This window comes from Alosa alosa, chromosome 10 (genome assembly GCF_017589495.1).
Source record: "Alosa alosa isolate M-15738 ecotype Scorff River chromosome 10, AALO_Geno_1.1, whole genome shotgun sequence".
Lineage (NCBI taxonomy): Eukaryota > Metazoa > Chordata > Actinopteri > Clupeiformes > Clupeidae > Alosa > Alosa alosa.
Window position 1 is genome coordinate 27,340,482 of NC_063198.1, and position 20,900 is coordinate 27,361,381.

The following is a 20,900-nucleotide window of genomic DNA, read 5'->3' on the forward strand; positions in this document are numbered from 1 at the left end:
TACATGCATATAAATGATGAACACACACACACACACACACACACACACACACACACACACACACACATGTACACATGAATAATTATAACTAATAACAAAAAAAAACTATTGCCATACATAAAAAATAAAGAAAAGTTGTGACATACTGTGCTGCTGTAGGTAATAGCTCTTGTTGTTCTAATATATTTTACTTGAATGTGGCATGATAGAATTACAATACATTTTGGAAAATAAATATCATTCTGTATTTCTCATAATGCAAAAGTACTTGTGTACAGAAGGCGTATACCTTTTTTCTCATGGCAGACATGTTTGTTTACAACCTTTTTCCAGTGTGTGGTCACTGGGTTTGTACCTAGCAACAGTCTTTCAAATGTTTTCAAAGAGAGAGTGAGAGTGATATAGAAAGAGAGAGAGAGAGAGAAGGGAGACGACAGATAAATAGAAAGAGTTGGAGCATAAAAATGGATGTGTGAGGGCTCCCTCCTCTTCATCCTCCTCCTGCAGCTGATGGTGAGGGGCGCCGTGGAGAGGTTAGACTGGGCTTCAGGTCCTGCCACCCCGCCCCCCAGTCTCCCTTGCCATCACACACACACACACACACACACACACACACACACACACACACACACACAAACACTGCAAAAACTGCTTATCTAATAAAATCTAACCAAGATCAAAAAATCTAGTGTTGGTACTGTTTTCAGCCTTAATTCTAAGTGAGGATCCAAAACTGGCAAGTGCCGAATTCCAAAAGTTTAGAACATATAAGAACAAAATTGAATCCGCACACTGAGCTCCACGTTCACTGTTTAATCACCAAGAAGAAGTTCTTCAGGGGAGAAGGCCTGTAGCCCAAAACGTTACTTCTTGGTGATTAAACAGTCAACGTGGAGCTCAGTGTGCAGATTCAATTTTGTTCTTCTTTGGTATTGTTTTCAGTACCTAACGCTTTCTCATAAAATCATTTGACTTAATTTAAGAAGAGTTTGATTTCCTTTAAGACGTCTCATCCTGAAAAACAAGCAAATTTGTCTGCCAGTGCGTTGAGTAAATTTTTCTTGATAAGACTCCTTAAAATAAAAGTGTTCTTAAATTAAGTCAAAATGATCTTTTGAGAGAGCTCTAGGTAAGTCTCTTCATGCTAAAACAACACCAAAATAGAATTTTTGTTCTTAATGTAAGATTAATAACACTTGGTTAGATTTTATTTTTTGCAGTGCAGAGAGGGAATGGGTGCACATCTAACTCAGCGCTGACGGCTGTCATCACAGAGGACGAGGTCTACAGTTCCACCCAGGGCTGAGCCAATCACGTGGCAGGGTGTGTGTGTGGGGGACTCCCAGCATGCACCAGGCTAAAGAGCAGACTCAGGGCACCAGGCTAAAGAGCAGACTCAGGGCACCAGGCTAAAGAGCAGACTCCAGGGCACCAGGTTGATTATCATGCCGGCTGGCTCACACCTTCACACCTTCACAACCATACACTAGTGCATCTGTAACAGATGCCAGCTAGCTTAGCTGTGCTTGTGGAACGTTGGTAAACCTCTATCCCCGACGCCGCAAGAGTGCTGCTGGCATGCGAGCCAGTAGCCTGGGCTATTGGCTCAACTGTCAGCACGCTCGCCTCCCGATCCGAGGTGCTGCTGTGCTCGGGTTCGAGTCCGGGCGTGTGCAGGGCTGAATCGCGCAGGTTCAACACAACGCAGAGTGATCGAAGGATGGGAGAGACGACCTCCGTTACACATCCATGATCATACATGTGCTGGATGCATACATGGCAGACGCTATGAGCCTCCAGCAAGTTTCTGTAGGAGTGTCCTCGAGTCATGCAGAACACAGAGAGTCAGTCTGTCTTTCTCACCGTATCCACTTCAGAAGAGTTTGTTTCCTTTACCGGGAATCCGTTTCTCAATGTGGCTGTTCTGCACGGTGACTTTGCATCTACATACAGAATCTAAGAGTGTACCTCTAAGAGAGGGAATGTGTCAGTGTGTTTTTTTTTCTCTCCAAACACAAATGATTAGTATGAGAGTAAGAAGTGAACAGCACCTATCATCCATCCATCCTTTGTCCATCCTTCGTCCATTATGCTGCCCTGGCTTCAGTCTTTCTCTACTCTCCTCTCCTACTCTGTCTCCCTGGCTTGTCTCTGAGGGGCTGGGGAGTCGGTGTTCTCTCATGCTCTCACGCTGCCAACAGTGACAGCAACCCAAGAACAGGTCTGATGAAGAGCCCCTCTTTTCAAACATCACATTGCAGGCAAGTGAGATGAAATGTGCACAGAGCAAGCCATGATTTGTCTCATTTGTATGTGCCATCTCAATATGGACTATATGGTTTTCATTTTGGAAAGTGTGTGCACGTTGGTATTTATGATGTCAACAATACCAAAGCTGTACATAAATTGTTACTGTTTCACTGGGCTGTCACTGAGGACGCAATTCTAAAGAAAATATCTATGTCATGGATATTACTCATAATAAATCCTTGGAGCATTCATAGCATTGCTGAGGCTTCAAAGGTGTGTTATATTTTGTGTCTTATCTCATCACCATGGTGATTTAAGAACTGAAGCGCATGGAACAGGTGTGTGTGTGTGTGTGTGTGTGTGTGTGTGTGTGTGTGTGTGTGTGTGTGTGTGTAAGATGGCACCTACCCTGGCTAAAAGAGGAAAAGAAGTCAAGGGTCAACCAAAGGGGTCTCCTTGCTCTCACGAGGCTAGTGATACACACACACACACACACACACACACTGTCAAGTGTCTATTCACATTTATCACATAGAGTGAGAGTGAGATGTGCGTAAAACAAAGCTTGGAACAAAAGGTACTTCTGAACTGATTTGCTGTTTTCAGTCACAGACACACACAGTCATGCACACCAGTGCCCCCACACCCCTCGTACACACACTCCCACCTTGACCTTCCTTTCACAAGAAAAAAGAGAGAGAGAGAGAGAGAGAGAGAGAAAGAGAGAGAGAGAGAAGGGAGACAGAGAGACAGGCAGAAAAAGAGTGAGAGTGAGAAAGGCACATAGGGGTGGAGAGAGAGACAGACTGTGGAGAGAGAGAGAGAGAGAGAGAGAGAGCGGGCGAGCCTGGTGGAATGTGTGTGTAATGACAGTGTTAGGCAGACAGTGATTGCTGGTTAGAGGGGAGGAGAGCTGAGGGGAGACAGCCTTGCTAATAACACACATGAAGCCTTTCCAGGTCATCGCTCTGCTAGAATTAACAAGCCCAAAAGCACCGCCTCACCCTGAACACACCGAATCACACTCTATGTGTGTGTGTGTGTGTGTGTGTGTTTGTGTTTGTATCTGTGTGTCTCTGTGTGTGTGTGTGTGTGTGTGTGTGTGTGTGTGTCTGTCTGTCTGTCTATGTGTTCAAGAGGGTAATAACTGGTCATTACTAATAAATATGCGGCACATTTAGTAGCATTTCTTTTTGGGTGATATGAGAGACAAGGAGAAAGGGACATTGTGGAGAAAATCTGCATGTCTGAGTGTGTGTGTGTGTGTGTGAGAGAGAGAGAGAGAGAGAGAGGGAGGGAGAGAGAGATGAGGCGTAGGTGAGCATGAAGGCGTATATGAGAGGGCACATTCTAAAACGCTTTGAGAATGTTTATGACTTTGTGTTTGTATTTGTTTTTTTATTTATTTTTGTATTGTTGTTTTTTTTTCCTTCTTTGTGCATCTATCCGACAACGGTGTGTGATTTATATTCAACAGCTTGCAGCACTATATTCACCTCACCTCTCCTCTCCTCTCCCTCCCCTCCTCTCCTCTCCTCTCCTCTCCTCTCCTCTCTCCTCTCCCCTCCTCTCCTCTCCCCTCCTCTCCTCTCCTCTCCCTCTCCTCTCCTCTCCTCTCCTCTCCCTCTCCCTCCTCTCCTCTCCTCACCAGGAGACGCAGATGCGCTGCTGATCTCCCTCCTCTGTTCCAGTGGGGCCGTGGGTGGCGCACGCTTCTCCTCTCCTCTCCTCTCGGCCGTGCTGCGTTGGGTGTGTATATTTTAAAAAAACACACAGACGTTTTCACCTGCCGGGGGAAGGCCACGCCGACACCCCACTGTTAGCACAGCGATAGGAAACTTATATGCTAAATGAAGCATGAAATAAGTCGGCCTCCTGCTCCTCCTCTCTCACACTTGTTCTCTCTCTCTCTCTCTCTCTCTCTCGTCTCACACACACACACACACACACACACACACTTTCAGAGACACACCCTTCTCCTGGGCCAGGGAAAAATGCATGAGAGTGTGTGAGGAGAGAAAGGAAGGGCGTGATAAGGAAAGAATGGTGTTTGGTCTGCAGCTGTGCATGAAGGGTTGATGCTGGGAGGATAGGAGATGGACAGACAGGAGAGGTGCGGGAGCAGCCCGTGATTACAGGCTCAGAGAAGAGAAGAGAAGAGCAGCGAGCTGGGGGTAACGCCACTGCCATCTGCTGGTGACTGGCGGCACTGCAGACACGCCTCCGGGGAGAATCCCCCAGACACACAGTGCTGCTGCGCCCCCTCCATCTGGAAAACAGGCCAGTGTGACTGATAAATATAGCTCCAGAGAATAGAATTTACCATTAGCTATGCTTTCAGTGACACACACACACAGACACACAGACACGCACACACACACATGCGCACACACAAGCACACACACACACACACACACACACACACACACACACACACACACACACACACACACACACACACACACAGCACAGCAGGTGGCCATGTGACTGGCACATCAGCATGCATGGGAAGCAGGTGCAGGCTGAGCAACACTGGAGAGTGTGGGAGGTGAAACTATCTCCTGGAAGCCCGCGCCTGTGAGTGGAGTGTGTGGTATGTGGGTGTGTGTGTGTGTGTGTGTGTGTGTGTGTGTGCGCGTGTGTGTGTGTGTGTGTGTGTGTGTGTGTGTGTGTGTGTGTGTGTGTGTGTGTGTGTGTGTGTGTGTGTATGTGAGTGTGTGTGTGTGTTTGTGTGTGTGTGTGTGCGTGTGTGTGTGAAACTGGAAGAGAGAGCGAGAGAGAGCGGCGAGAGAGAGGATATAAGAGTAGTATGCTGGGGAAAGAGGGATCTTTTGAAGCACAGTATATGAGATAGGAGCTACACCAGGATTATGTTCAACCGCAGAGAGAGTGTCTGGCCAAGCACACAGCAAACCCCACCAAAAATACCTGACTGACTCATGTAGAGAGAAATGACTTCAATTCATCTCATCTACTGTCCCCAGCGGAACCACCGTGGCCTGTATGGACTGTTAGCTTTGATTAGGGGGAGCTGCGTGTTAGATGGTTTCTTCCTTGTAGTGCATGTTAATGTATTAGCATAATTAAGCTGAACTGATGAATAGTCATTAATGGGAAATAAGTCAGATGATAAGATTCCAGCCAGAGAGCACGATGACGTTGGGCTCATTCTTGCCTGCTCGTGCTGTGTGTGTATGTGTGTGTATTATGTGTGTGTGTGTGTGTGTGTGTGTGTGTGTGTGTGTGTGTGTGTGTGTGTGTGTGTGTGTGTGTGTGTGTGTGTGTGTGTGATATCGTCTTGCTAACTCTCACTCTAATTCATTTTCACACTCTCTCTCATGCACTTTTTCTGACACACACACACACACACACACACACACACACACACACACACACACACACACACACAGTGCCGCTGCCTTCGTGTAAAAAAATAATTACCACAGCTAAGTGCTGTAATCTTTTAAGTCACATCACCTCTGATCTGAGGTGTAGTTCTTTATGTGCTTCCTTAATGTCTGCTCCAGCTCTGAACCCCATGGTCTCCTCTGCAGCACGTCATGGTATCCACATCTCACACACACACACACAAACACACACCCACACACACACACACACACTGTTCTCATATATACTGGACAAATGCATGAATACACACAGAGCGCTCGCGCACACGCACGCACACACACAAACACAAACACACACACACACACACACAAACACACACACACACACACACTCCTCTGTCTCATCTCCTACATACATACATACAAGACAAAAACCTCACATGCAGTCAGAGCGTATAGACACACATGCAGTCAGAGCGTATAGACACACATGCAGTCAGAGCGTATAGGGAGACACACATGCAGTCAGAGCGTATAGGGAGACACACATGCAGTCAGAGTGTATAGACACACATGCAGTCAGAGAGTATAGGGAGACAGTTCAGACGGTCCCCTCTATTTGTCTAGGTGGGTCATTCAGACCGGTCTGAGACTGAGTGCTGACGAAGGAAACAGCGCAGGCCTCACTCAATCACACAGGCCCTCTGTGGACACAGGAAGTGCATTGTGGTGGCAAACACAATGTGCCTGTGTGTAGGGGCATGCCCTTTGTGAGTGTGCATCTCCCTATCTTTGTGAGTGTGTGTGTGTGTGTGTGTGTGTGTGTGTGTGTGTGTGTGTGTGTGTGTGTGTGTGTGGGGGTTAATCTAGTCTACTCCCACCTCTCCTCAGTCCCACATATAAACACTCACAAACACACAATCTAGCAGACAACTGATCAGCATCACCTTCCCATTCTATCTGATAAGATCACAGAGCAAACAAGAGATAGAGGGATGAGAGAGAGAGAGAAAGAGAGAGAGAGAGGGAGGGAGAGAGAAAAAGAGAGAGAGAACAGTGTGTGTTCATATATACTCAGAAACAGAGATACCTCCAACAGTTAACATGGAGTGAGACTAGACTCAAGATGAAATGCTTGAGAAGTGAAGAAATGCTTGTGCATGCATTTGTTTGTTTGTGTATGTGTGTGTATGTATGTATGTGTGTGTGTGTGTGTATATGTGTGTGTGTGTGTGTGTGTGTGTGTGTTGCTGTTCCAGTTTTGGCAACATGAAGAGATTTAACTGAGATCTCTAAGAGGACTACCCCCAGTAAGTCAGCATATCTTGTTTACAGCTAAGCCTTTATTCTGACGTCAAGTTAGACAGACATAACAATCACCAGATTAACAATGCTCTGAATCTCACTTCTCCCGCTCCGGAGAAAACATCACAGCTTTGACGAGGCTGTGTCAGCATTAGATTTCAGCATGAAGTCAAAGTTGCTGTGCAGTTCTGGGGATTTACTAGTAGCTAAACCAGTCTTAAACTACAGTATCCACAAAAGGGTGTCAGAAGTACAAGGTCGGGTTTCTTGACATTTGCGATTATCTCTCTGGTCGAATGAATTGATAAAATATGTTGCAGCAAGTTATGCGCACATGTGCGAGCTGACAGCTTGCTGTTCATGTTTCCACAAACAGATATGGAGGAATTTGGCGTTGTTGATATGTTCTCTGTCCCCAGTCACACACAATCGAACAATCTCCCATTCACACACACACACACACACACACACACAGAGTGAGAGGTTAGAAGAATGAGCAGAGCTCTGGAGAGGCTGTCGAGGCGGTGTAACAATATTAGGCGATGTTAGATTCTCTTTTCCCCGAGTGCAATGTCATAACAGGAACTCCCCTGGTAATATTTTGCCCCAGACCTGTCAAAGAGGAGACCTCACTCTAGTCTCATCTGATAGAGCAGGATGATAAAAGTCCATCCAGGCTTCAGCTCCCGAGGCAGACACTGTGCCTCTGTGGTATTGGTCGAGTGGAAGGGGATGCGGTCACTGAAAAGAAAAGAGGACCAATACCACTTCCTGTCCTGAAATAAATTCCTTATTTTCATACAGCAGAAAAGTGGTATTGCCCGTGAACAACAGCAAACCACAAACACAAAAGACTGTTATTTTAAAAGCATTATTTCAAACTCTCTGGGGTGGTTTTGGTTTGGTGTGTTGAAATATGAAACTGGAGCCGGTGTTGGCCAGAGAGCTGCTGAGAGAGGGACAGTGTGAGCCCACAGCTGCTGTTCATCTGACTACATCTTAATGCTTCATTTGTTTCACATGGAGCCCAATCACACTGCTGGACCAGGGGCCGGTAACAAACAGAACTAGAGGACGGTTGGGGAACTCAGGCGATTCTGAACGGTCTGGAGAACTGCACAGTCTTACACAATCATGAGTGGTAGAACTGCACACTGTCTTATACAGTCATGAATAGTAGAACTGCACACTGTCTTATACAGTCATGAGTAGTAGAACTGCAGTGCACACTGTCTTATACAGTCATGAGTAGTAGAACTGCACACTGTCTTATACAGTCATGAGTAGTAGAACTGCAGTGCACACTGTCTTATACAGTCATGAGTAGTAGAACTGCACACTGTCTTACACAGTCATGAGTAGTAGAACTGCACACTGTCTTACACAGTCATGAGTAGTAAAACTGCAGTGCACACTGTCTTATACAGTCATGAGTAGTAGAACTGCGCACTGTCGTAGAGCTGCACACTGTCTTATACAGTCATGAGTAGTAGAACTGCACACTGTCTTACACAGTCATGAGTGGTAGAACTGCACACTGTCTTACAACTTACAAGTTACAAAGATGAAAAATACAAATGCCCACATGTCCTAAGTAAGACCCAACACAGTTTGAACGAAGTTTCTACGTTAAACGGTTGAAGCTGCATTAACTGCTTTAAAAGAATAATAAGAAGCCTAGGAAGAACAGTACAGTGCATTTTCATGCACTGTAATAATAAGATCTTTTTTTCTGCATGTGGGAAAATACTGTAGGGGCATAAAGGACTTGACTTACTGCAGGATTCAGCTCGTGGTCTCTTCATATGCAGTAGTCTCTCTGATGTCCAGTGATGTCTGTGTGTGACAGTCTCTTTCAGGGATCTCCAGCTTCAAGCCATCACAATCTCTTCTTCACTGATCATATGTGTATTATCATATGCATGTTTTTCATGCAGTTGTCTTTTTGTATGAACTCTATTCAGAGTGTCGTTGAATATTAGGATGAAGTTAACCAGGAGATGAGGCTCTGGGCGCAAAGGTGAACCGTCGCCGTGACCCTGCTGGGATGAGGTTAACCAGGAGATGTGCCAGTGTTGGGATCAAGCACAGCTGGGATGAGGTTAACCAGGAGATGTGCCAGCGTTGGGATCAAGCACAGCTGGGATGAGGTTAACCAGGAGATGGGCCAGCGTTGGGATCAAGCACAGCTGGGATGAGGTTAACCAGGAGATGTGCCAGTGTTGGGATCAAGCACAGCTGGGATGAGGTTAACCAGGAGATGTGCCAGCGTTGGGATCAAGCACAGCTGGGATGAGGTTAACCAGGAGATGGGCCAGCGTTGGGATCAAGCACAGCTGGGATGAGGTTAACCAGGAGATGTGCCAGTGTTGGGATCAAGCACTCTGTTCAGTTTCGTCTCCCACTCATCATCTCTGTCAGCCAACTCCGCCACCATCACCAAATCAATACACAAACATTATTGGTTGTTGCATTACAGTCTCGGCGATCAAATCAGTTTAATTGGATTCCCTCATCTATGTCGCTACAATCAATCTGCATTAGCTGGAGTTAATGAGGAAAATAAGCACATTATTCCTCAAGCTCTGTTAACACTACAGAGTGTGTCATGCTACACCCAGAGCTGCCCTGACTGCACAGACACTGCTACTCGTAAATATTGGATTTGAATGATGGAGTCTCAAACAGACTAATCGGATACTGGATGTTGCTCTGTGCAATACATCTGAAGTACAGATTCTCGTCATGGAAAACATTTATATTCATGTTCAACTGACACACACACACACACACACACACACACACACACACAACACAAGTACACACACAGCTGCGGCAATTTGCGACGACGGGAGATCAATACAGACACATTGAGAGAGAAAGATCCCATTTTCTGACCTGCTACCTTCAAGCTGTCCACACCAATCAGCCGCCTCGCCGTTGCCACGGCAACCAGCACTCAGTGACCACCGTCTTCTGCTCCTTGTGCATTCAATCCGTTAGAAAGAGAGAGAAACACAGAGAGAGAGAGATAGAGAGAGAGAAAAAGAGAGATGTATGTAGCAGTGTGTGTGTGTGCTATTGTAGTTTTTTCTGAGATAATTGAAATAATGATTCGGAAGGAGCTGAAAAGTAAAGGAGCTTTTATGTTTCTCTCACGCTCTGAATAGTATACAGGGGACCACAAGTGTCCTTGAAGCCTGCAGGAGGACAGACCTGGACAGGCTGTGGTAGGAGCGGCTGGCGTTGTATTCTCACCCCACTCCCTATGGTTTGTCATGGTTACTGGCTTGGCAATGGAGACCAAGGTGCCATGTTCAAAATTGGAATAAATAAATAAATAATAATAACTACAGTGAACAGTGAGTTTCAGACAACATGCTCCAGATACACACTGGAGTTGAAGTCATGGTTATTGGCCTTTCAAGGGAGACTAAGGTGCCGTGTTTAAAGCAGCTATGTAGTGAATCACAGACACAGGCTTCAGGCAGCTATGCAGACTGTTGCTTGGGTGGAAGACCTGGCTCTTTCTTCAAGAGGAGTTTGTTTTTAATCATAGCATGCAAAATGTCTATATGACTAATACAGTGCACAAGAGTGAGAGTGAGAGTGTGTGACTGGAACATCCCCCTCTCACTTAAAAGCACTATATATACCAGAAGAAGAGCTAGGCTATATAAATGTTGTTGGGCAGACTTCACTGGGCGGAATTGAAGGATTTCAAATGGAGGCCCAAAGGGAAACGAAGTCTGAATCAGAGGCTAGCTCTGGTTGACTGTAGTGTGCTTGGATCTGTTTGAAATGTTACTTAAGGTTTGGCAAAGGTGCCATACGGAGAAATTGACAGAGGGGACACATTCCATATCCACACAGGTCTTAGGGCGGCGTGCTCTAGTGGGCTCAGGCTCAAGTTCACATTCAAGTTAAAGCTGGGCTCTGTAAAGTGCCTTGAAATGTAGTCCTGTTATTGCACTATATTAGATGGTACTGATTCAACTGGCAGTGAGTGAGGTGGGTGGACAGGCCAGGTAATACAAAGCACAGTGGTGGAATGAACAGAGCAGTAGAGCGAAAAGACGAGTGCTAGAATGGACAGAACAGAAAGACTGTCGGGAGGAACAATGCAGAGGTCAGAAGAGAAGGCCAGAGAACCTGCACATCGCTGATGGCTACCGCTACCATGGAAACTGAGAGGGGGATACCTGGATGACTGGAGTTAGATGCACTTCCACCTGCATGCTAACAAACTCCTTTAGCTCACACAGCCATGCTACGCACACCTTTACATGGTAGAAAGAGCATGCTAGTGAACTACCTCTCTCTCACATCACAATGCAGTCAGTCCCCATCATTGAATCGACCAGCGGCCTTTTGAGTCCAGGGATGAAAAGGGCAGCTGAACGAGCAACTGAGTGATTGAGGGAGAGAGAAAACAAGAGAAAGAGAGAGAGAGTAAAGATGGGAAAAGGAGGAGAGTAGAGAGGGAAGAGGGGGAAAAGGCAATATGGAGGCAGCCTATATCTGCTTGTTAGGAGTCAAGAGATAATTGCCTGAGGGAAGCGCAGTGAAGAGGACAGAGCCATCTTGCTCGACTCCGTATGATAGCTGTGTGAGTGCACAGCATTTTTAATTCACCTATACCATGTGCCCCCTTCCCCCCTCCACTGGCCTGCACTCACACGGAACTAGTCAATCTAGAGCATGATTGAGGCAAGGGGTTCTAGAATCTCTGGTGAGAACCTCTTTTCTTATCATAACAGCACATGCTACTCTAGAGACTAAACAAAGTCTAACTAACAAGTTAGTTCTGATAGCGCGCAAAATAAATATCAGACATCAATCAGAAATTATTTTTACTCCACAATGCAAGTTGTTGATAACGTTTGAATGTCATGTCATATAGTTTAGTGTACTGAGAACATGGTTTTGTTTCTCCTCCTATAGCCTACCTTCTCAATTCTGCTGCTTATTATAGGAAAGGTCAGGTCTAACTCCACTTTTTTACTCGATAAATAAAAGACCTGTTACTAACCCCAATATTCTGAAATGAATTCAAATGTATACCATTTGGAGTAGTCATTGATGCAATTTTTGAGTTCCATGCTGGGGCATGGTTAGCAATTACACTATATGCATACTGTGCCCAAGTCCAAATCCACCTCTTCACACACACAGCCTCAATGTGTTGGAGAGCTGCTCTGGTTCCAGACACAAAAGTGCCTTCTAGAGACTGGAGATACGGTTTTACATGTGAAAGCATGTGTGGACAAGTAGGATATAGTTGAAAATACTCTTAACCACTCACCACTTTTCAAAAACCATCATTGGATATATTTGTGTGTGTTTGTGTATCTTTCGTATGCATGCTGTTCAACACTTTCAACCAGGAATCTATTTGACTTTCTTGTACTCATCACATGCAACCAATTCAGCTGGCACCTGCCCATTCGATCTCTTTTAACATGCTTCTTTTGCACCGACACACACACATACACATACACACACACGCTGACACACACATGCTGACACACACATGCTGACACACACACACACACACACACACAGCATGCCTTGGGGAGGTTCCGTCACCACACTTCAAAGAAAAAAGGTGCAATGCTGATTTCTGCTGGACGGATTCTTTATTTTATTCGTGAAAACACTCGAGCCAACAACCACAGAGGCTCCTTGCCCAGAAACAAAAAAAGCCTCAAGATGAAGGCAGATGGCTAGTCGTGATAACACACTTCACTTCAACACAGTCAAGTCAAACCACACACACACACACACACAAATATGGGTATGTATGGATACAGTCTCACAGATCCACACACACTCAGATATGCATATACACACACACGTACACCTGCAGTGTAAACACAGAGGCTGATTACTCAAGCTGGTAGCGCACTTGTACTTGTCAGAAGCTGGCACTGTGCTTATTTAAAAAAAAAATAATTAGCATATCTGTGCGACACCAAAATGACAGCAGCTTAAAGTGGATAAAATAAACATGAAATAAGAGAGGTGCCAACGACTGCCTGCGTCAAGGTGCTCCTTCACAACGACAGCAGCAGTGTGTTTACAATGCAGACACACACACACACACACACACACACACACACACACACAGGAGTTTAAGTGGTATCTGGAGTTTTGAGTCTGGGCCATAGTGGAGAGAGTGAAGAGATGGGCGTTGGTCTTCCTCCTCCGAGTCCTCTTCCTCATCCGTGGTTCACCATTGTGTTCTGAGAAAGAGAGAGAGAGGGAGAGAAAGAGAGGGAGAGAGAGAGAGATGACATGGTGCTCATAATGGACACGGGCATGTGGACTGGAACATTACCTCGGTCTCACACCTCCGCTAGCGCTAGCTACTCACACCTCCGATGGATACAGTAAAAAATGACACTCATATACGAGCTGAAATACTTGACTCTCAAACACTCCTTATACATCCATGCATTTATTCACTCGCTCTCTGTCTCTCTCTCTCACACACACACACGCTCCATTTTTCAGACACACATACACACACACACACAACCCTCCTTTTTATACCCCCCTGCCACCCCAAAGAGGACGGCCTCATTAAAGAACTTCCATTAACTAAGTGATTTCATTTCGCTGCAAACTCCCCTGGAAGGCGCTGAGTACATTAGTGTGATTCCCTCGCAGCGTGAGAAGGAGGGATGAGCCTCAGATTGGTAGAGGTGAGTTAGAGGAGAAGAGGGAGACGGAGAGGGAGGGAGGGAGGGACGGAGAGAGAGGGAGGGAGGGAGAGAGGGAGAGGTTGGGACTGGGGCCAGGGAGAGGTGGGGAAGAAGGGAAGATAGGGAGGAGAAAAACAGGAAGTGAGAATAAAGTGAGATGAATATCAGCATGAGACGAAGGAGAAGGAAGAGGAGGAGAAGGAGGAGGAGAGAAGAGCACAGCCATTGGAGAGGAGATGAGGAGCACAGAGTCACGGGAAGAGAGAAACAGTCAATAATAACAACAACAACAACAACAATCAGATGACAGGAGATGAAGAAACAGATAATAAGATGACCGCGAGAACGACACCATCAGACAGTGACTGTGACCGAGCGAGTGACAGTGAGTGAGAGAGCGAGTGACAGTGAGAAAGAGGAAGAATAGAGAGAAGGAGAGGGAGAAGTAGAGAGAGGGAGAGGGGGAAGTAGAGAGAGAAGTAGAGAGAGGGAGAGGGGGAAAAGTAGAGAGAGGGAGAGTGAGATGAGGACCCCCCCCCCCCTCCTCCAGCATGGCCACGCTGTGACCTGGGCTGATGTATGGATGCAGGGTAGCGGTCAGCGCTCCGTCAGCGGCTAGAAGGTCGGCCTGCGGTGGGGTGGGGTGTTGGGTGGGGCGGTGAGGTGGGGGTGGGGTGTGGTGACGGGGGCCCGGGCTTTATTGCATTATCAATTCAGCATGTCCCGTAATGACATGTCAGGCGTCCACCCTGGCCCCCTCTCTGCCCTGCCGCCTAATGATGCCGCATTAGGGCCCCGACACTGATGGAGCGCTCACACACCTGACAGGGTGATGCCACTAGTGAGTGGGAGTGTGTGTGTGTGTGTGTGAAAGAGAGAGAAGTGCATGTGCAAGTTCAGTGTCTGGCTAGACATTCAATTGCTTGTATGTATAGATGTGTGTGTCTGTGTGTTCGTATTCCTGTGTGTACAAAAATGTGTATGAGTGTGTATGCATGTTCATATCTGTGTATTTTGTGTGTGTGTGGTCTTGTGCTCCAATCATTGTCCTTCCCCTGCACGGTTGCACAGGTCTTCTCCGAATGAGAGATGTCTTTAATTATCTCGTCTCTCTCCTCAGTAACGATGACAGAGTTTCCTCAGGAGTGACCATGGCACCAGTGGCCAGGTGCTCACATCACATTAAGTAACTATCCTCACAGTCTTCAAAGGCTGCACCGACATCTGTGTAGCGTAGCACAAGACCAAGTTGCACATTGAATATCCAATTGCAAAATGAGTTGCCATTTCAATTAAGAGAGCAAAAAACACGGCAATAGGAAATGTAATTTATTAGAAACTGAACTGAGGATTGCATTGCCACGCTGGATATTGAATTACATATTGCACAATATATTTTCAAACTGAGACTAAATTACACATTGAATTGCCAATTGCAGAATGCATCGCCATTTGAATAAATGTACTAATGCTTCCATGCCCCCTCCATTCTTTTTTTTCTACCTGAAATACCTCTCTCTTTGTTTTGCTGTCATTCTCTTTTGCCATTGTTTGGAAAACCCGAGATCTGTGAACCTACACACTGGCATATGAGTATAGGTGTGTGTTTGTGTGTATTTATGCTGATATGTGTATGTGTGTGTGTGTGAGTGTGTGTGTATATGTGTGTGTGTGTTTATGCTGATATGTGTATGTGTGTGTGTGTTGGAAGGGGAGGTTGTTGGTGTCATGAGGATAGAGAGAGTGAGTGATTATTTGTGTGAGATGTTTGTGCTCTCCTCTGCTGTGGGACAGGAGTCAGGGACACGGCAGCGCAATACAGGACAGGAGAGGAGGTCTTTAAGTGCTGAGCTCAACTGCCCTCATGCAGCACACACAGCCCTGCACACAGTGGGGAGAGACTGAGGGACCCAGACACACACAGAGAGAGAGAGAGAGAGAGAGAGAGAGAGAGAGAGAGAGAGAGAGAGAGAGAGAGAGAGAGGGGGGAGAGAGGGGAGGGAGAGAGAAGAGAGAGAGAGAGAGAGAGAGAGAGAGAGAGTGAGTCATTACTGACAGATAACAGCCTACAGAGCAACAACTGCAGGCTGAAAGGCATCTGTCTGGAACACTGTGCTTTGTAGAAGTGTGTGGTTGACACACATTTGCTCTGTGTCGACAGCATTACTTCAGGACCTTCAGGAGCAGCTCTGTGTGTGTGTGTGTGTGGTAAGGGACCAAGGCCTAGTGCGTGAAAGAACAAAGTTTGAATGAGCAAGAGTGAATTTCTGACTTAGTGAAAGTACACTATGCCAGCTGAATGGGTGAACACGTGCCAAAAAAGAGTGAGTGAGATAATGAGAAAGCCAGAGTCAGTGAGTAAGCCAGAGTGACATAGACAGTGGACAAATTAAATTGGGCAAACAGAACATTTAATCTGAAAAACGTTGAAAACAGGGCTGTGAAGTTTCCTTGTCTACTCAAGCCTTTTCCCTTGCACTAACAGATGATAAGGTCATATCAGTGCTACTGCACCTTTCATTACACAGGTGAGGAATGGCTCAGAAGACCATCACAAACATGGCTATAAAGAGATGGCCAGACGCCTTGCCACTGAGAGAGCTTTCAGGGGTCACTATCTGCTGAGTGTCCAGTCTCTATCACAGTAACCAAACGAGCGGTTCTTTCCTGCTAACCGGAGTTGTTCTTTTTGAGAACTCCATTCAACTTTCACTTCTTCCTCTCAGCGTGTGCCCTGCCCTCCTGCACATGAGCAGTCGGGCTTTAACCACTGTGCTGTCCTCACCTGCTGCCTGCTGTTTTGCCGAAACCATGGCAACAGCCAAAAGACAATGTTATTATTTATTTTTTGCAGTTCAAAACAGAACAAAACAGAGTCGCTGCCAAAGTCAACTCTGCATCCTGCTAAAAGTATGGATCCACCCTGCCGCGGTGGGCTGGGGAGAGAAGAGGACGACAAAAGGCTTTTCACTCCCTCTGTCCACCTGACATTTTCCTCTTGGCCTGCCGTCAGCGTGGCCTATAAGCATGACAATGACAATGCCTCTGCCAGGGCAGGGGACAGACACGCGGAGACGGGCGGCCGCGGCGCCGGAACCTTCCGGAAGCAGGGCGGGAGACGTGCCAGCGCGGTGGCGGCGAGGCGGGTCAGAGGGGACGCGCCGATACCCTTTAGGAAAGCGAGGCGCCGAGAAAGAGCATTCAAACGGGAGCCGCCGCGAACGAGATCCACCGTCACACACTCCCACAGAAAGAGAATGAGAGAGAGAGAGACAGAGAGAGAGAAAGATGAGAGGACAGAGAGATAAAGGAATGCGATTGAAACAAAGTGATGTAAATTAGCTTATGGCAGCAAAAGGAAGGGGGTTACAGATTGAGACACAGGGAGAGAGATTGGGCTGAGCTGAAGTAATGGCTAAATGCATTTCAGTTAGAGCAGGAGTGCAAGACAGAGACACCATCGCTCTGAAGCCCGGGGACAGTGGCAGCATAATGCTGCTGTTGCAGACGTTTGGAACATCTCACTGCTACTGCAGAGGTGTCACAAAGTTGCCTCACCAAACCCTATTGACCACCCCACACACACACACACGCCTACCCCACACACACACACGCCTACCCCACACATCCCTACCCCACACACACACACGCCTACCCCACACACCCCTACCGCACACACACACACGCCTACCCCACACACCCCTACCGCACGTACCTCCTCTGCCCGCACCCCACCGCCCGCACCCCTCTGCCGACGCACCTCCTCTGCCCTCACCCAGCGACACCCCCGGCAGCCCGGCCTCAGCTGCGACTGGAGCCAGCTGACGCCCTCAGATCGAAGCCATGCGGAGAGCCCTGGAGCTCGTTAGCCGGAGCCTGTGCACCCTCTAGATCAGGCCGAGAGCTCGTTAAGAGAAGCCTGGCCAACCACTGGTCACTGGCCATTGGAGCACGACGACTCGACTCCGCCAACCCCAACCCCCCTCCACGGCTCTGCCGCAGTGTGGAGACCAGAAGTGCCGTGTGTCAGTCAGACCAATAAAGAGCGAGAGAGAGAGAGAGAGAGAGAGAGAGAGAGAGGGAGGGAGGGGGGAGAGAGAGAGAAAGAAGGAGGATTGGGGGGCTTAAGGGACGAAGCCTTCGATTAAAGGTGTACTCAGGGATTTCGCAGGAAGTAGCATTTGCTTGTGTTTATGTTTACATTCATTAGCAGACATCAGCAAAAAAAACCTACATTATATTTTAACCAAGGACCAAACAAAACACACCAGAGAGGTATCTCACCCCTCCCTTCAGCATTCCCAGAGAAATTCCACGCAGAGTTTAGTTTTGGTTTGGGGACAGGCTAACCCTATTTTGTTTGTTTCCAGTTTTCGGAGCCTGGGCTGCCTATAGCGACCGAAGGTTTTTTTTTTTTACAGTCTACTCATGGAATGGACAGCTAGCGGCCTTGAGGAGATGATTGCTGAATGTGACAAAAAATGTTATGGGCTTGAAATCATGTAAAATCCCCGACTGCACCTTTAAAGCACAAGGGGAAGTGAAAAGAAAGGGTAGCAGGCTGTGTTGACATCAACCGCAAACTGCCTGACAACAACACCATGGCAGTCATACACATCCTGACCTCTGCATTGTACTGCGCTAGCATGCTACCATCAGTAGTGTAGTTCTCGTGGACAGCTGGTACAGTAGATATCTGCATGGACATGATAAAAGCCCTTATATTAAAACAGATGCTGATGTAGTTCTGAATAAGATCATGTGTGAAATGCATACTGTAAACCTCGATCTATCAACACCAAACTCAAAAATCTATTAAAGCTACTGTATTCCGGGGGCACTGCTCCAGTAAAGTGATACCTGTACGCCTCAGATTGAGGAGAGCACCACTGCACTCTAGTGATTAGGTGCTGAGGGACGCATGGCTGTTTCTTCTCTCTCTCTGTTTCTCTGTCTCTCTCTCTCTGTTTCTCTGTCTCTTTCTCTCTCTCTCTCGGCCCGGGCGGCTATCTGATGGGCAGTGGTGCGGTGTGGCAGGCGAGCTGGTGGCTGGCGGGTGCGATACGGAGAGAGTGGATGGAGTGTGGGTCTCGGCATGGTGCCAGCTCCAGTTGGAGAAGCGCCAGCATTTTGCGAGCGCTCCAGGGTGCAACCAGTTACCCACTCCTCAGTCTGTGTGTGTGTGTGTGTGTGTGTGTGTGTGTGTGTGTGTGTGTGTGTGAGTGTGTGTACCTACGTGTGACTGCACACCACTTTGTTTGTGAAGTTGCCTGTGTGTGCGATTGAGGTTTGTGTGCATAAGGAGACTTTCCGACAAACGAAAGCACACACACACACACACACACACACACACACACACACACACACACACACACACACACGACACAATCGCGTGTGCACTCACACTTTTAATAAAAGCCTCTGCTTTGTACTGCGGTGTGAGATGCCTGAGTGAGTTTGAATTAAAAAGGGCCTTATGTTTTAGAGGAGAATAAAGTGAACACAATGGAGAGCGCATTCACCAAACTCACAGCACACGCATTTGCAATACAGATTTAGAACACAGGCCACTGCCTCTCAACATTCGAGGAGACAAATCGTGTTTTATTAAGACACACACACACACACACACACACACACACACACACACACACAGAAGGACCATTAGCCAGGCACTTGCGTTCACACTCACACCTACGCACACCTACACATGTACCGCACACGCCTACCTTACATACACACAGTACAGATATACATGCATTGCACACACATATCCACACATGCACAGACATATTCAAGATGATGCACACAAGAGTGTGGAGTATTTCCTCAGCTCTGATGGAATAGCACACTCCCACTTTAAACGTTTCCTCAAAGCACACGCTGTTATAGACGGTAATCTACATTTCATCCCTGCGTCTCCTCCATAGGACTCGACGCAGGGCAGTATCCTACACAGTTACACGCTCTTAAACATACACACAGTACAGATATACATGCATTGCACACACATATCCACACATGCACAGACATATTCAAGATGATGCACACAAGATGATGCAGTTACACGCTCTTAATTTGAAAGTGACTTTTTTTTTCCTCTTCCTCGTCCTCTTTGTGAAAAACAAGCCTTCTCTTTTAGTATGCCAACTTAATCTGTTGTTTGTGTGCTTTTCTCTTATTATCTGTTTTGTGGCGGCTGAGCAGCTCAGCGCTCCCTAAAAAGGAAAACGGCAACAATGTGAAAATTGGTTTCTTCATTATGGTCTTTGAACGAGAAAAGAGAAAGAGAGAAAAAAAAAAAAAAAAAAAAAAAAAAAAAATTGTTTGAGGATTAATGCTGTGTTTGAGCGAAGGATTGAGTGCGGACCGGCACAAAAAGAACTAGATTACCGAGCCGCTCCGTCTGTGTCAGCGCGCGATTTTCAGGCCACTAATCATCCGCTCCTAATCTCTTTGGTTATTAAATGTTCGGAATATAACAAAGAAATATAAGAGACCACATGCGAAACCGTGGACTGGCTCAAAAACACAACCAAATGAGGTGGCTGCCAATGGGCCTGGGAGATATCTGTGTTTAACATGCCTCTCTCTTTTCCTACACCTAAAGAGCCTTCATGTGGCTCTCACAACTCATTAGGTGGGTATGTAATCGAGTAATCTGTTGACGATTAAATGTTTGACTGTTTCGTCTTTAAATGAATTACACCTGCCAATTCCAAATCACCCAGAACATTGTGAAGGATTCAAAAATACATTAGTGGGAAAAGGATACAGCTGGGATGAAAATGGAGAAGCCTGGTCTTGCATAGTGATTATGGTGGAAATTAGCCATTGTGAAAGTAAGCCAAATGAACACACAATCTCTCTGTCACACACACACACACACACACACACACACACACACACACACACACACACACACACACACACACCAACAAGCAGATCCTTGTCTTGATTAACTGGAACCCTCCTTCCAACTGGGATGGTTAAAAATTAAGAGAGCCACATAAAGTCTCCTCTTTATACCAAAGCCTGAGGCAATCACAGACACCACAGATGTACTTTATAGGCTAACATACACTAAAACATACTCACACCTGGCAAAATATGAGGAGAGCTATGGTACATATTAACTGTTCATTACAAAAGCTGACTACACCTTTACCTGTGAACAAATCCATTGTAATACTACTCCTACTACCATGAGGATGATTATTGTATACGGGAAGAGGAAAAAATGCAAATACATCTAAAATAACTAGACAGCAACTAAAACCATCACAATATT

The 20,900-nt window shown here is 46.6% G+C and overlaps 1 protein-coding gene across 3 annotated transcripts in view; it reads right to left on the reverse strand.

The window, feature by feature from the left end:
• Window positions 1-5,976: 5,976 nt before the first annotated feature.
• LOC125302572 (MICOS complex subunit mic25a-like) overlaps window positions 5,977-20,900 on the reverse strand; it is a 52,950-nt gene continuing 38,026 nt past the window's right edge. For 2 of the 3 annotated variants that reach the window (XM_048255833.1, XM_048255832.1), the window contains one exon: window positions 12,523-13,147. In XM_048255833.1, coding sequence (XP_048111790.1) covers window positions 13,124-13,147 — 24 coding nt within the window. In that variant the 3' untranslated portion in view covers window positions 12,523-13,123. Of the gene's footprint in view, window positions 5,989-12,522; window positions 13,148-20,900 lie in introns of those variants that run through there. The other variant, XR_007194926.1, reaches the window with a different exon arrangement.